Source organism: Cetorhinus maximus, chromosome 2 (assembly GCF_964194155.1).
Source record: "Cetorhinus maximus chromosome 2, sCetMax3.hap1.1, whole genome shotgun sequence".
Classification (NCBI taxonomy): domain Eukaryota; kingdom Metazoa; phylum Chordata; class Chondrichthyes; order Lamniformes; family Cetorhinidae; genus Cetorhinus; species Cetorhinus maximus.
In genome coordinates this window covers 189,372,248-189,388,810 of record NC_135880.1, presented here as the reverse complement: position 1 = coordinate 189,388,810, position 16,563 = coordinate 189,372,248, and the positions used below count along the sequence as shown (strand labels likewise).

Here is a 16,563-nt window from a genome sequence, read left to right as displayed (position 1 = left end):
CCACCAAGGGAAACAATTTTATCCCGTCCACCATACAGGTGCAACAAACATTAGGAAGGCATTTTAAAATTTATTTTCCCATTCATGGGAAGTGGGGCTCGCTAGCCAGGCCAGCATTTATTACCCATCCCTAATTTCCATGTTCAGAGGGCATTTAAGAGTCAACCACATTGCTGTGGGTCTGATGTCATACGTAGGCCAGACCAGGTAAGGACGGCAGATTTCCATCCCTCATGTAGAAAAAAGGGGATTAGAAGATGTGAAACAAAAACAGAAACAGAAATACCTGGAAAAACTCAGCAGGTCTGGCAGCATCGGCGGAGGAGAGCACAGTTGACGTTTCGAGTCCTCATGACCCTTCAACAGAACTAAGTAAAAATAGGAAAGGGGTGAAATATAAGCTGGTTTAAGGGAGGGGGGGAGGTTTGTTGGGACAAGCAGCCAGTGATAGGCGGAGACAACCAAAAGCTGTCACTTTAAAAGATTCTAAAAGATTAGAAGATGTGGGTGAGGACGGAGGAGAGAGTTCATGGTCTGAAGTTGTTGAACTCAATGTTAAGTCCGGAAGGCTGTAAATTGCCTAGTCGGAAGATGAGGTGCTTTCCTCCAGTTTGCGTTGGGCTTCACTGGAACATTGCAGCAGGCCATTCTGAAGGAGGTTGATGGGGTGGACGTTGAGAGATTGTTTCTGCTGGTTGGGAAATCTAAAACACAGAGGCACGGTCACAGGATAAGGGGCCAATAATTTAGGATTGAGATGAGGAGAAATTACTTCACTCAAATGATTGTGAATCTTTAGAATTCTCTACCCCGAGAGCTGTGAATGTTTCATCATTGAATACATTTAAGCTGGGATAGATTATTGGTCTCTCAGGGAATTAAGGGATATAGGGAGTGGCGGAAAAATGGAGCTGAGTCTATGGTCAGCTATGATCGTATTGAATTGCAGAGCAGGCTCGATGTGCTGTGTGGTATACTCTATTTTACCCCCTGTCTTTCTTCTTTCTCCCCATTATCTTAAGTGCAAACCTCCCCCTCCCACCTCTCTCTCCCCATTCTCCATTCCACTTCTCTCCCTTTCCCCCTCCCCCCTCTCTCCTGTCCTCCAACACTACTATCTCTTATTCTTTGTAATCTCAGAGTTCATGATCCAAAACATTGGTGTAAAATTCAGACTGGCAGGGCAGAGAGGTGTTGGTAGATCAATTGCCCATGATTCACATCATCCAACTTGCTTTTCTATTGCTCCATTGGATTAATAAGTATTCCAGACTCATTGCACTCTTGCTGCATCATGCTCTGTGCCAGAACCATGCAAGTGTGCGATGCTTTGGGATTCTCTCCTTCAGACAATTGACAGGCTTGAAAACCCAAGCCTGTTGTCACTAGGTCACCTAGTCATGATGTTGGCCTCGAGTCTGGGCCCTTCACCTTGCTTCTAAATAAAGTCTACAGGATGAAACACGAGAAAGGTTGCATGTGTTCAGTAAGTATTGTCCATCATTTGCTGGTCAACTGGATGATAAAGTAGAGAATCAGGTGGTATGTTCTTCCCAATGGTGACATTAAGGAACTTTGCAAAGTCATTTTTTTCATTCTTGTGATAGGGCCGTCGCTAGAGCATTTCCTTATGGCCGCAGCCCCCCACACACCCCCCCCAACACACACCCCCCCCAACACACACCCCCCCCAACACACACCCCCCCCAACACACACCGCCCCCCCAACACACACCGCCCCCCCAACACACACCCCCCCCCACACACCGCCCCCCACACACCGCCCCCCACACACCCCCTCCCACACACCCCCCTCCCACACACCCCCCTCCCACACACCCCCTTCCCACACACCCCCCTCCCACACACCCCCCTCCCACACACCCCCCTCCCACACACCCCCCTCCCACACACCCCCCTCCCACACACCCCCCTCCCACACACCCCCCTCCCACACACCCCCCTCCCACACACCCCCCTCCCACACACCCCCCTCCCACACACCCCCCTCCCACACACCCCCCTCCCACACACCCCCCTCCCACACACCCCCCTCCCACACACCCCCCTCCCACACACCCCCCTCCCACACACCCCCCTCCCACACACCCCCCTCCCACACACCCCCCTCCCACACACCCCCCTCCCACACACCCCCCTCCCACACGCCCCCCCCCCACGCCCCTCCCCAACACCCCCCCCCCACGCACCCCCCCCCACGCACCCCCCCCACACACACACCCCCTATCCACACACACCCCCTATCCACACACACCCCCACACACACATACCCACCCACACATACCCACCCACACATACCCACCCACACATACCCACCCACACCCACACAGCCACACACACACCCCCCCCACACACCCCCCACACACACACAGACACCCACGCTCACACCCACTCCCACACCCATGCACACACACACAACCACATGTACACACTCACACACACCCACACCCCCACACACAAACACACCCACACACACACACACATACACACACCCCTCCACACCCACACCCACACCCACACATACCCACACCCACACATACCCACACCCACACATACCCACACCCACACATACCCACACCCACACATACCCACACATACCCACACCCACACATACCCACACCCACACATACCCACACCCACACATGCCCACACCCACACATGCCCACACCCACACATACCCACACATACCCACACATACCCACACATACCCACACATACCCACACATACCCACACATACCCACGGCCACACACGGCCACACACGGCCACACACGGCCACACACCTCCCCACACACCCCCCCACATCCCCCCCCCCCACACACAGACACCCACACACACCCACGCTCACACCCATGCACACACACACACACACCCACACACCCATACACCCACCCACGCACACACACAGACACACACACACACACCCACACACACACACACCCACCCACACACAAACACACACACACACACACATACACACACCCGTACACATCCACACGCACAGACCCACACCCACACCCACACACACACACACACACACACCGACACACCCACACACCCACACACACACACCCACACACCCACACACCCAGACATACACACGCCAGCCCACACCCACCCACACACGCACACAGACGCACACGCAAGCATACACACGCCCCTACACACACACCCCAACACACACCCACACACACACACACACACACACCCACACAGACACACACAGCCTGATGAAAATGTGGAGCTGTGTATTTTTTTCCATTGATTGACGCTGAGAGAATTTACATTTTGTGATTCTGGTCTGCTCTTTCAACTTTTCTGGTGGGTTGCTTTTGGTTTCATCTCCACGTCCTTCAATCTTTCACCCAGCAACCCCTGGCCTTCTCTTCTCCCCATCATTGCTCTTCTGCCCCCTTATCCCCTCTCCCACCCCATCCCTTTCTTCTCTGTCCTTAACCATTACCCTGCAGCAAGGTGGCATCTAATTTGATCTCTTTCAAAGCTCCTCCCTTTGTAGTGAGTTTAAAACTTTTTGTTGGTTGGTGTTCATTTAGGGCTGTTAATAATTGTTAGCAGGAGAGGGGGGTCAGTGTGGTCTGCTGTTGTCTGTATCCATAGCAACTCACTGAATGGTTTATACCAAACACAGCCCTAACAAGTCTGATGATGATGGGTAGACTCAAGTGCCAGTCAGTTCCAGGATTTCATTCTATTGAGGTGAGGATTGTGAAGTGAGAATTCTAATTACCATCTCATTGTTTTGGTGTAATTAATTTGTGGATCAGTATATTGGTGAGGCCCACCAATAGTATTGCTACAAACTGAAATATGCCTTTAGAAAAAAGTGTATTAACTGCCAACTCAACTTGGACCAGCTGCTCGCCTTGTGCCTGTCTCAACCACACTTTACTCGTAACTCCCAGATGGGAAACACATTGAGAGCTGCGAATTTGACCTGCACTCATTGTAGCTTTCGAACATTGTGTAACTTACTATATAGCATATACTCTGTGTCAAGCCAATCCTTGCTAAGAGTGTACAAGCTGTGTAAAAATAGAAAGTGCTGGAAAAACTCAGCACATCTGGAAGCATCTGTAGAGAGTTAACTTTAAATTCAAACGTGACCCTTCTTCAGACTCCCATAGGGCAGGATTTTTAGTTTGGCGGGCACGTGTGATCGGAGGGCCTGGGAATGGCCATTCAGCGTGAAAGGCTCAGTGCTGCCGGGGTGAGGGCGGGAGGAGGGCGGGAGGAGAGAGCTGCCTCAGGGAGCTGAAGTATTCAAAAGCAATCAATAAAGATTTTAAAGTCCAGGGAAAAAAATGTCCACGCGTCAGAATCAATCACCTGAACATATAGGGGATGAAAATTCTTCCCAAACATTTTTTTTAAATTTAATAATTGAAACCTCATCCCGCCCTTGGATGAGGTTTGATCAAAAATGCAAAGTCCGCCTGGCACATTCGCCCGTCGGCCAACAGTAAGGCTGGACGGACCACGAAAAATTGGAGTCAGTTGGAAGTCGAATGGGTTTAATTGCCCCCTTGCCGGTGGGTGCGCTTCCAACTTCCGCGTGTGCCCGCCGACCGAAATATCGAGCGAGCGTGGGATGACGTCAGGACGCTCACCCCAACGCTATGTGACACTCAAGCAGGTCGGCGCGGGCCCACATGCCAAGCTAAAAAATTCTGCCCGTTGCATTTTGCTTTTATTTTAGTGTGTAAGCCACAGGTTTGAAAAGCTGCATTATAAGTTGGTGGTGTGTGTGCGTGACTAAATCACCTGAGTTACTTTGGAATGGCTCAGTTCTGGCTTTCATTCTGTTCTGGCTGCACTGAAAGTGGGCGTTTTGTGGTTGAATTAATGCAGGTCGGAGCAGATTGCCTATTGCTGCATTCTGATATGACTAAGGATTTGTCAGCTTTACTATCTCTTTCCATTCCCTTGACTCCTGCGTGACATAATACTGCTCCTCACTGTTCCATGTTTCTGCTCTACTCCTGTTTACCCATCCATGCTTGAATGGACTGATAATACAGAACTGGCCTTTGATAGTTGAGTTATCAGCTACAGTCTCTGATGTAAGTTAGGTATTGGACACCTGTGCCAGAATGTGTGCATCTTATTGGTATTAGTAATTCAATGGCATGCCTGGCAAGAGTTTCCAATAATGAAGAGAAAAATAATCACATGAAGAATCCCACTTGGATAACGTATGAGGGGACAATGGATCTTCACCAAATTCTACCCCGGCACCAACCTGTGCCTTCGGAAGAGAAGTTTGGGGTGGAGGGGGGCTGCCAGCAGGCATCGTAAAATGTTAACGAAAACAGAAAATACTGGAAACACTCAACCCAGGGAGTACTGGTGGAGCGAGGAAGAGAAGTAATGTTTCAGGTCCCTAACTCTGCACAGATGCTGCCTGACCTGCTGAGTGTTTTCAACATTTTCTGTTTTCACTTCAGACTTCTAGTATCCGCAGTATTTTGCTTTTTGTTTTATTGTAAAATATTAGATGATTCCGGAGTCTTCAGCCTAAGCAGAAGTCCAATTCCTATTCCCCAGTTACTTCTATCTAAAGGTGCCTCACAGGTATGTGCGTGGATTGGATAGATAATGGACTGTCAGCAGCCAATGACAACTCTTAGTCTTCAGATGTTTATTTCTAGTACTTCCCACAATTGAACCATCACACCCAAAATATTTATTGCTTGGCAGTGGATCTTGCAGACATGTCCCATACTCAACTAGTACGTCCCCCAAATACATTTTCATCTGTTCACTCATCCAAAAGAATGTGTTTTGACTTCTGGATTTAGTGTAACATGTGTCTGTTTTTTTCTAAATTCCTTTCAGATCTGGAATGTGGAGATATACCATTACTGACACCCAGCAGCAACAAAATGATGTCTCAAGCCCTCAAGGCCACATTTAGCGAATTCACCAGGGAACAGCAGAGACTGGGAATCCCAAAAGGTAAACACTACAATTCACTGCCATGGCGGAGTTCCTTATACATATGAACATACGAACATACGAATTAGGAACAGGGCTATGCCACTCGGCCACTCGAGCCTGCTCCGCCATTCAATAAGATCATGGCTGATCTGACTGTAACCTCAACCCCACATTCCCGCCTATCCCCAATAACCTTTCACCCCCTAGTTAATCAAGAATCTATCTAGCCCTGTCTTAAAAATATTCAAAGACTCTGCTTCCACCACCTTTTGAGGAAGAGAGTTCCAAAGACTCACGACCCCCTGAGAGAAAAAAATTCTCCTCACCTCTGTCTTAAACAAGTGATCCCTTATTTTTAAACAGTGGCCCCTAGTTCTAGATTCTCCCAGAAGAGGAAACATCCTCTCCACATCCACCCTGTCAAGACCTTAAAGGTTATATATTGATTTCACCTTGGGTATCCTCCAGTCAAAAGCTGTTGTGGCATAGGTAATGCAATTGTGAAAGGGTTCTCTCACATTGTCAGAGAGGCTTTGTTCCCTCTTCAGAAGCAGCAAATGATGTTATTGACATTGTTAATATTCCATTTATACTTACGTTTAACCTCAAAGGCACCCAGCTCTTCCAAAATCAAATAACATAGACCCTTTGTGTATTAATCAGGGACATCTCTTATATAATGCTCAGACATTTCCAGGATAAAGGTGGATGAACATCATTTCTGAGGTAGAGAATGAGTTATGGTTGCACCATTTGTTTAAATTCTTGCTATTTGAATCTAGCAGTGAAGTTTGTTAATTGTGGATTTGGATCAAAATTGGGAGCTGATATTGGATTTGGAATGAAGATAGTGGGTTGGGGGAAGTTGTCTGTGGACTGAAGGTGGACAATCAAATCAGTGAAGTTCTGATTCAAATTCTCCACTATTTTGGCACTACATTAACTTTCTGTGGGTAGGGGCCTTTTTTCATTGATCCTTGGGTTGCAGCTGGCGAGACTGGTGTTTATTGCCCATCCCATGTTGCTGAAAAAGGCTGCCGTCGGGCTGGCCTTCTGAATTGCTTCAATTGTGATGAAGCTGCTGGAATCCTGGCTTGAGTCCTGACCGTTGCTTTTGACATAACTGAAAATTCCTAATTCATGTCTCAAAGTCAAGTGGCATGTGTGGAAAAATGAACTTGCGTTTCTAAATATCAATCTATTGAGCTTAAGATTTCTGGTCTTGTTTTCATGCTAGCAGTGACCTATTTTTAGTCAATTTGAAACAAACAGGCTACCTCCAATGTTAAATTAATAACCAACTGAGCATATTAACATAAGAACACAAGAACATAAGAGAATAAGAAATAGGAGCAGGTGTGGGCTCCTGCCCCACCATTCTATAGGATCATGGCTCCTCTTTCATGCCAGCTCCCCGATATTTGAAAAATCTACCTACCCCCTCTTTAAATACTTTCAGTGATTTAGCCTCCAGAACTCTCTGGGATAGAGAATTCCAGACATTCATTACCCTCTGAGAGAAGAAATTCCTTCGCATCTCAGTTTTAAATGAGTGTCCCCTTATTCTGTAACTATTTCCCTTAGTTCGAGATTACCCCGCTACTGGAAACATCTTCTCAACATCTACCCTGTCAAGCCTCCTCAGAATCTTGTACGTTTCAATAAGATCACCCCTCATTCTTCTAAACTCTAATGAACAAAGGCCCAATCTGTTTAGCCGTCCTTGATAAGTCAACCCCTTCATCCCAGGAATCAGCCGAGTGACTCTCGTTTGAACTGCTTCCAATGCCAGTATAATCCTTTCTTAAATACGGAGACCAAATACACAGTACTCCAGGTGCGGCCTCACCAACATCCTGTACAGTTGTAACAAGATTTCCCTATTTTTAAACTCCAACCCCCCAGCAATACGGGCCAAAATCCCATTTGCCTTCTTAATTACTTGCTGCACCTGCTTGCTAACTTTTTGTGTTTCATGCACAAGATTACTCAGATCCCTCTGTGCTGCACTCTTTTGGAGCCTCTCTCTATTTAAATAATAGCCTGCCTTTTGATTTTTCCTATCAAAGTGCATGATCTCACACTTTCCTACATTAAACTCCATCTGCCAAGTTTTTGCCCATCCTATCTATATCCCCTTGAAGACTCCTTATGTCCTCATCACAACATGCCCTCCCACCTATTTTTGTGTCATCAGCAAATTTTGATAAATTATATTCTGCCCCCATCCTCCAAGTAATTAATACAGATAGTAAATAATTGAGGCCCTAGGACTGATCCTTGTGGCACTCCAGTAGTTACGTCTTTCCAACCTGAAAAAGACCCATTAACCCTGTGCCTTTGTCTTCTGTGTGTTAACCAATCCTCAATCCATTCTAATACATTACCCCCAATAGCATGAGCTCTTATCTTGTGCAATAACCTTTCATGTGGCACCTTATTGAATGCCTTCTGGAAATCCAAATACACTATATCTACCAATTTCCCTTTGTCAACTCTGCTTGTTATATCCTCAAAGAACCCTAGCAAATTTATAAAACATGATTTTTCTTTCCTAAAACCATGTTGATTCTGTTTGATTGTATTAAGTTTTTCTAAATGTCCTGCTATTTCTTCCTTAATAATGGACTCTAGCATTTTAGGCTGACTGGCTTATAGTTTCCTGCTTTTTGTCTCCCACCCTTCTTGAACAGGGGCGTCACCTTAATGGTTTTCCAATCCACTGGGACTCCTCCCGGAATCCAGTGAGTTCTGGAATATTTTGACCAATGCCTCCACTATCTCTGCAGCCACTTCCTTTAAAACCCTTGGGTGCAGGCCACCAGGTCCTGGCGACCTGTCTGCCTTTAGTCCCAAATACTTTGTCCCTCGTGAAAAATCCAATGTCCACTATGAGCTTTAGGGATTACTAGCCACTACTTCCCACATGCAGTCCCATCAGCCCCAACCTTTGGTCGGTGAGTTAGTTTGTATGGTGTTAGTTAATCGTGCCCACACTATCTGACAGGAGGAATCAACCAGCCATCACTCAGAGTGATCAACACAGCTCAGTTCAGTGTCTGCGCTACTGCAGGCAACCTGGTTCCAAGTTAGGGTCTCTGTTGAATATATATCTGGAGGCTTCATCACATCATTTAATCCTCCAACCACCTCACCCAGTCAAATAGCCCTCGAATCTGTTAATAAAAGAGTTCAAAGAAAATGAAAGAAAAAACACAATTTTTTTTTGAATACCCCTATATAGCTTTCCTGTGTTTTCTCATGACTGCGTCTGGGAGGTTGGTCTTTGATTCTTGAAGACTCCAGGTCAATCCTTGAGAGCTGGTAACCCTACCCAGAGTACAACCTTTTGTGAAACTCTCTGGTGTTGTGGGAATAGGTAATGCCACACCATGGCCCAACCTGTACTTTGAGAATCATAAGGACTGCTATCAGATACAGAAACATCACACATTTCTTATATCTCCCCGCAGACCCACGGCAATGGATGGATGAGCACGTGACTCACTGGTTAGTCTGGGCTGTCAATGAATTCAGTTTGAAGAATGTGGATTTCCACCAGTTCCGAATGAATGGGGCCAGTCTGTGTGCCCTGGGCAGGGACAGCTTTCTGGAGCTGGCCCCTGACTTTGTGGGTGACATCCTGTGGGAACATCTTGAGCAGCTTCAGAAAGGTAAGCCACGGATTCATGGCATTAACCTTTCCATCCTAAGTGTTGGATATTCCCATGGGATTTTTAACTGCTCTCTCACTTAGTTTAAATGATAGAAGTGCATGGAGTTAGTTCTATTACAATATATTGCATATCAATTGGATGTTGACCTGCTATGCTGCAGACCCTACCCCAGGGTGTCCTGCAGCATCCCACTGAGCTGTTTCCACCTATGATGACCTAGTGCTGCAGATTTTTGTGACCATTGGCCATAAAGAGCAGGTTAGCGTACTTTGTGTTGGCACTGATCAAAAAAGGGTAAACCATTGGCACTAGCCTGCACTGTTGCTGGTGAGGAGTGCACATTTCTGCCATGATTATTTTTCCTAGGCCCTATCTGACTTGCGTCTGTATTCAAAGATAAACATGGTTAAATATAATGAGATGTTTGTTTGTTAAGACCTTGCTGTGTGTTTCTTGCATTTCCTTTTCAAACATTATTTATTTTTCCTCTTGCTGTCCTGACCACGTGGTGTTGGGAGCATGTCCTACCCTGATGAGGCTTCCTCCAAACACTACGCTCACACTGTCTGCTGATATTCCGTGGGACAGTGTATGCAAAATTGGTCTTGTTTATGCAGCAGAAAGTAGGATTTGACCTGGAGAATATACAATCAAGTTGAGCAGTTAATTTGTTTGAGTGCGAATGTGAACACACACTCACATATACTCACAGACACACACAGACACACACACAGACAGACACACACACACACACACACACACACACAGACACACACAGACACACACAGACACACACAGACACACACAGACACACACAGACACACACACACACACACACACACACACACACACATATGCATGCTTATACTCATGCAGACAGATCTACACACACGTGCACACGCATACATATAAGCCCACACACACACCCACATATAAATACACGCACATATACTCACATTCACACAAACACACATACAGACACATATATTCGCACACAGACACACATATAGACACAGACACACACGCACACACATCTGTTTCATCAGCAGTAAATCAACTTTATTTTGATGTGATGTGTCAAGGTTTGGTGCAATGTTGGTACATGGGGGCATTTTTTATTCTTTCTTGGGATGTGAGCATCACTGGCATTTATTGTCCATCCCGTGAGCTGCAATCTTGAACCGCTGCAGTCCATCTGATATGGCAGGTAATTCACAGGTTACATAAGGCAAAATGTACCAATATTGGGATGCTGGGTGCATAGTGTAACCTGAGTCTGGTTGTGAAAACTTCTGTATAATTTTACCACACTGTCCCAGGCTAGATGAAGGTTACTTCAGTCTTCAGCCTTGTAGAAGGTTCGGCACAGAGTAAATAGGGTAATCTGAACTCAGCTGCCAATAGACTGGGGCTCAGAAGTGCCCCTGATTCAGCATGAATGCATCAACTTTAATTTATAGCACACCTTTAATATGGAGAATGCTGCACAGTACATCACAGATAAGGAGAGGAAAACATTGGAAAATAAACTGACAATCTCACTCAAAGAGTACAAGATGGCTGATGTGCAAAATAACAGTGGGACTCTTGTGTAGCAAAGCAGTACACTTGATGTTTGCATAGTGAAGGGGGAGCTTTCTTCTGTATCTAACCCTGTGCTGTATCTGTCCTGGGAGTGTTAGATGGGGACAGTGTAGAGGGAGCTTTACTCTGTATCTAACCCCGTGCTGTATCTGTCCTGGGAGTGTTTGATGGGGACAGTGTAGAGGGAGCTTTACTCTGTATCTAACCCCATGCTGTACCTGTCCTGGGAGTGTTAGATGGGGACAGTGTAGAGGGAGCTTTACTCTGTATCTAACCCCATGCTGTACCTGCCCTGGGAGTGTTAGATGGGGACAGTGTAGAGGGAGCTTTACTCTGTATCTAACCCCGTGCTGTACCTATTCTGGGAGTGTTTGATGGGGACACTGTAGAAGGAGCTTTCTGTACATTAAGCTATGCTGTAACTGGCTGGGAGTGTATGATGCTGACACTGGGCTGCATGAAATGCAGTGCTCCATTATGCAGCGCAAGCATCTATAAACATAGTCTCAACTTGATTAAAATATCAGAAGCTTGTTTTAAGAAAAGTTGTTTACTGAATGTCCACCTTTCACCTCTGACAGAATGCCAAGAAGATATCAAGCCCTATGTGGTGAATGGGGTGGTTTCCAGTTACTCCGAGAACAGTCTCTTCACAGCATATTCCATGGGTAAGTTATAGTTGGACCTCCAGAGGAGTCAGTCCAGGGTCACCAGTCTCTAGGATGAGTGCAGTGCCTAGGGAGTGCCAGGGTTCCTCTCACGTGTGCGCACTGGGCTTCAGTCCAGACTTGGTACATGGGGACAATTCTTTTTATTCTTTCTTGGGATGTGAGCAACACTGGCATTTATTGTCCATCCCTCATTGCCTTTGAGAAGGTGGTGGTGAGCTGTCATCTTGAACCGCTGCAGTACATCTGATATGGCAGTCTAGGTGTGGGTGTGAGATACAGTTTAGATGTGGGTGTGAGGTACCGTCTAGTGTGGATGCGAGGTACCGTCTAGTGTGGGTGCGAGGTACAGTCTAGGTGTGGTTTTGAGATACAGTCCAGGTGTGGGTGCCAGGCGCAGTCCAGGTGTGGGTGCCAGGCGCAGTCCAGGTGTGGGTGCCAGGCGCAGTCCAGGTGTGGGTGCCAGGCGCAGTCCAGGTGTGGGTGCCAGGCGCAGTCCAGGTGTGGGTGCCAGGCGCAGTCCAGGTGTGGGTGCCAGGCGCAGTCCAGGTGTGGGTGCCAGGCGCAGTCCAGGTGTGGGTGCCAGGCGCAGTCCAGGTGTGGGTGCCAGGCGCAGTCCAGGTGTGGGTGCCAGGCGCAGTCCAGGTGTGGGTGCCAGGCGCAGTCCAGGTGTGGGTGCCAGGCGCAGTCCAGGTGTGGGTGCCAGGCGCAGTCCAGGTGTGGGTGCCAGGCGCAGTCCAGGTGTGGGTGCCAGGCGCAGTCCAGGTGTGGGCGCCAGGCGCAGTCCAGGTGTGGGCATCGGGCTGTGTCGCACACGTTGGTCGATGACTTCCTGAGTAACTGGTGGAGGAAGAAAATGACACATTGCTGAACCCAGCCATGCAGTGCAATGAGCTAGAATGAGTTCAGTGACCTTTGGTTTGTGGGGAGGAAAAGTCAGCCAAGATCACCCTGACCTTCACTAAACAGGAACCCAGTGCTGGGAACGGTGTTGTGTGTGGAATTTACATGAGGACAGGATCAGGCCCCTGAGGTGGAATAAGCAGACAACTCATACCATCATGACTTATTTAGGGTAAGGCGGCTGCTATGCACCAGCACCAGAAAGAATTAGAGGAAATGGTGAGTTGCAGAATTTAGGGATGAAATTGATCAGTATTAATACTACCAAATGGTTTCGTAGTGAATGGTCAGCCTCATTTCAATAGGTGCTGTCTACAGGGAGCCTGATTTTGTTTTCCGTTGGCCTTAACCAGTCATAGTGTAAACTGGGAGATATGAATCAGAGGTCATATGACTGGGGAGCGGCGTGACTGGGGAGCGGCGTGACTGGGGAGCGGCGTGACTGGGGAGCGGCGTGACTGGGGAGCGGCGTGACTGGGGAGCGGCGTGACTGGGGAGCGGCGTGACTGGGGAGCGGCGTGACTGGGGAGCGGCGTGACTGGGGAGCGGCGTGACTGGGGAGCGGCGTGACTGGGGAGCGGCGTGACTGGGGAGCGGCGTGACTGGGGAGCGGCGTGACTGGGGAGCGGCGTGACTGGGGAGCGGCGTGACTGGGGAGCGGCGTGACTGGGGAGCGGCGTGACTGGGGAGCGGCGTGACTGGGGAGCGGCGTGACTGGGGAGCGGCGTGACTGGGGAGCGGCGTGACTGGGGAAGGCTGTGATTTGGGAGCGCTGTGAAGCAGGTGTTTGGTTGTGTTTGTATAATCCTTGTGCAGGCCGCAGCTCTGATTTGGATTCTCTGAGATTGTCATTTCCCATGATGTGCATTGATTGTAGTCTCTCTCCCGATAGGATACGGCAGTGAGCATGCTCAGTGTGTCCCTCCCTCTGAGTACTCTGACCCAGGATTTATTACGGAATCCTACCAAACTCTTCATCCTATCAGCTCGGAGGAGCTGCTGTCTCTAAAATATGAGGCGGATTATCAGGCTGTGATCACTCGTGACCCTCCCGTGGACTCACTGCCGACTGAGTATTACATCAAACAGGAGGTGGTGTCACCCGACAACATGTGTGTGGGCCGCATCAGTCGAGGTAGGTTGGTGTTGTGGGACTGGGTGACATGGTACTAGATGGCCAAGAACCCTGTGGTATTCCTGCCAGGATAATGGTTAACTCTGTGGAAACTTCAGTGCCTGAGAGAAGAGATTGGGCTTTGGTTCAGGTTGTGTAATTCTCCAGAATTGTCATGGGGCCTCCAAAAATCAAAGATTCACTCCCCCCACCACAGCTGAGAAAAACACCTGGGAGGAAAATTATAGGAAGAGAAAACAAAAATTGTTTCCTTTTTCTTTGAACATTTTCAATTATTAGTTTGTGTCACATTTGATCCTGAGATGAGATTCCGACCTCATATTGATGCCATCTCTCAGACCACTTTTTTCCACCTTCTTAACATCACTTGACTTCCCCTTGCCTCAGCTCATCTGCTGCTGAAACCCTCATCAATGCCTTTGTTACCTCTATTGACTATTCCAACACACTCCTGGCTGGTCCCCCACTTACTACACTCCATAAACTCTGCTGTCTGTGCCTTAGCTCACAGCAAGTCCTGTTCCCTTACCACCTCCGTGCTCGCTAATCCTACATTGGCTCCCAGTCAAGCAACGGCTTGGTTTTCAAATTCTCATCCTTGTTTTCAAATCCCTTCATGGCCTCGCCCCCTCCCTATCTCTGTAATCTCCTCCAGCTCCACAACCCTCTGAGATATCTGTGCTCCTCTAATTCTGGCCTCTTGCGTATTTGCAATCATAATTTCTCCATCATTGGTGGTCGTACCTCCAGTTACCCAGGACCCAAGCTCTCGAATATCCTCCCAACACCTCTCTGGATCTCTTTCTCAGCTGCCTCCTTTAAATCCTAAATCTTTGACCAAACTTTTGGTTATCTGACGTAATACCTCCTTATGTGGCTCAGTGTCATACTTCATTTTGTAATGCACCTGTGAAACGTCTTTGGACATTTCAGTACATTAAAGGCACTGAATAAATGCCTCTACCAATCAGAGTCCACTTGTCAACCAATCAGCACTCTCTCCTTATGCAGTATAAATTGCTGTTTCCTTTACTATTGGTATTCTTGCAAATGCCCTGATGAGTGCAAGATGAAAAGTTGTGGCAGCCTGTCTTTTTGCAGCAATACTCAAGTTTGGTACTACCAAGTAACTGTATTTAAATATAAGTTGTTGCTGTTGATGATATTAGCGATGAGGGAGAATAGGCAAGATGAGCTCAATGAGTAACAGAGGTTGTTCCCTTTCCAATTGGCCATGTAAGGCGGTTCTCCCAGAGGATAGACCAATGGCAGGAGTGCAGGGTCAGAGCGGATCCAGGTGGGTGGCCATGTGATGTATCACCCAGGAAGACACTGGAAGAGCTGGTGACCCGAGACTTGCCTTTTGAATGGGGTAGTGGTGGGTTGGAGACTTCTTGCTGAAATTCAGTAAAATGTATTCTTTCCTTGAAAAAGTGACCTGGACTGATGGCCCCTGTAAAACTGTGTGAGGCTGTGGCAGAGCGAAAGGTGAAAATAGCTGGAGGCTGGTGGTAACACTTAAGTGTGGCACTGTGCCCTGTTACTAATCCTTGTTTGAATCAAAAATTGTTCCTGCGATAGCAAAGAGTGATACCAATCTCTGAGTGCTTGCACTGGGCTACATTTTTCACTTCTGCTCATCAGCTTTATTTCTTTGTTGCCTCTTCTGTTTTTTTTTAAATTGAAAGTCTGTGATGACAATTGAGAAAATTTACAGACACGGACAACTGGTTGAGTGCAGAGATAAGCCACAGAACTCTCCTGCATTGAGAAAGACGAGGTGTTTGCTTCAGACTAGATACTTTCATATCACTACCAGAGACTGGGTGGAAAGGATCGACTGACTATAGTTTCACAACTAAGATATAGAGCCTAACGATTAATGGGGTCAATAATTCTCTCAGTAATTATCTCTGCCCATCTGGCAGGACGTGTCACTGTTGCAAACATTGACATCATAGAGCCCTATCAAAAAACTCGAGTGCCTTTAAAGTCATGGTATACAGTATCTGAGATCTCCAATGGGCTGATGAATGCTTCACTGTGTTTTAAATAGGAACAGGAGTAAACCATTCAAACCCTCGAGCTTGTTACAACTTTACTGAGATCAATTTACTCGCCTCGGTCCTGTAACCACTAATACCTTTGCCTAACAAAAATCTATCAGTACCAGTGTTGAAATTTTTAATTGTCCTTCAGCCTCATCAGGTTTTTGGAGGAGAGAGTTCCAAATTTCCACTAGCCTTTCTGTGAAGAAGAGCTTCCTGACATCATCCTGAAATGGCCTTGCCCTAATGTTAAGGTTATGACTGCTTGTTTTGCATACCCCACCAGAGGAGATAGTTCCTCTCTATGTACCCTATCAAAACCTTTAACCATCCTAAACATCTTAATTTGAACACACCTTAATCTTCAACAACCAATGGAATACAAGCCAAGTCTATGCAACCTGTTCTCATAATTTAACCCTTTTATCCCTGGTACAATTCTGATGAATTTGCATAATGCCCCTTCCAAAGCTGTACACAGTATTACAGTTGTGGTCTAACCAGAACTTTGTGGGCCAGATTTTCACTCCTGAGGCAGGCAGCATGAGTTAGGAAATTTCTCACCTCACCG

At 47.3% G+C, this 16,563-nt stretch overlaps 1 protein-coding gene across 2 annotated transcripts in view; it reads left to right on the top strand.

Annotated features, from left to right (window-relative positions):
* Positions 1-16,563, top strand: part of ets1 (v-ets avian erythroblastosis virus E26 oncogene homolog 1) — a 101,409-nt gene that overhangs the window by 61,071 nt on the left and 23,775 nt on the right. For both annotated transcript variants that reach the window (XM_078530833.1, XM_078530841.1), the window contains 4 exons: positions 5,876-5,995; positions 9,451-9,651; positions 11,820-11,906; positions 13,702-13,944. In XM_078530833.1, coding sequence (XP_078386959.1) covers positions 5,876-5,995; positions 9,451-9,651; positions 11,820-11,906; positions 13,702-13,944 — 651 coding nt within the window. The remainder of the gene's footprint in view (positions 1-5,875; positions 5,996-9,450; positions 9,652-11,819; positions 11,907-13,701; positions 13,945-16,563) is intronic.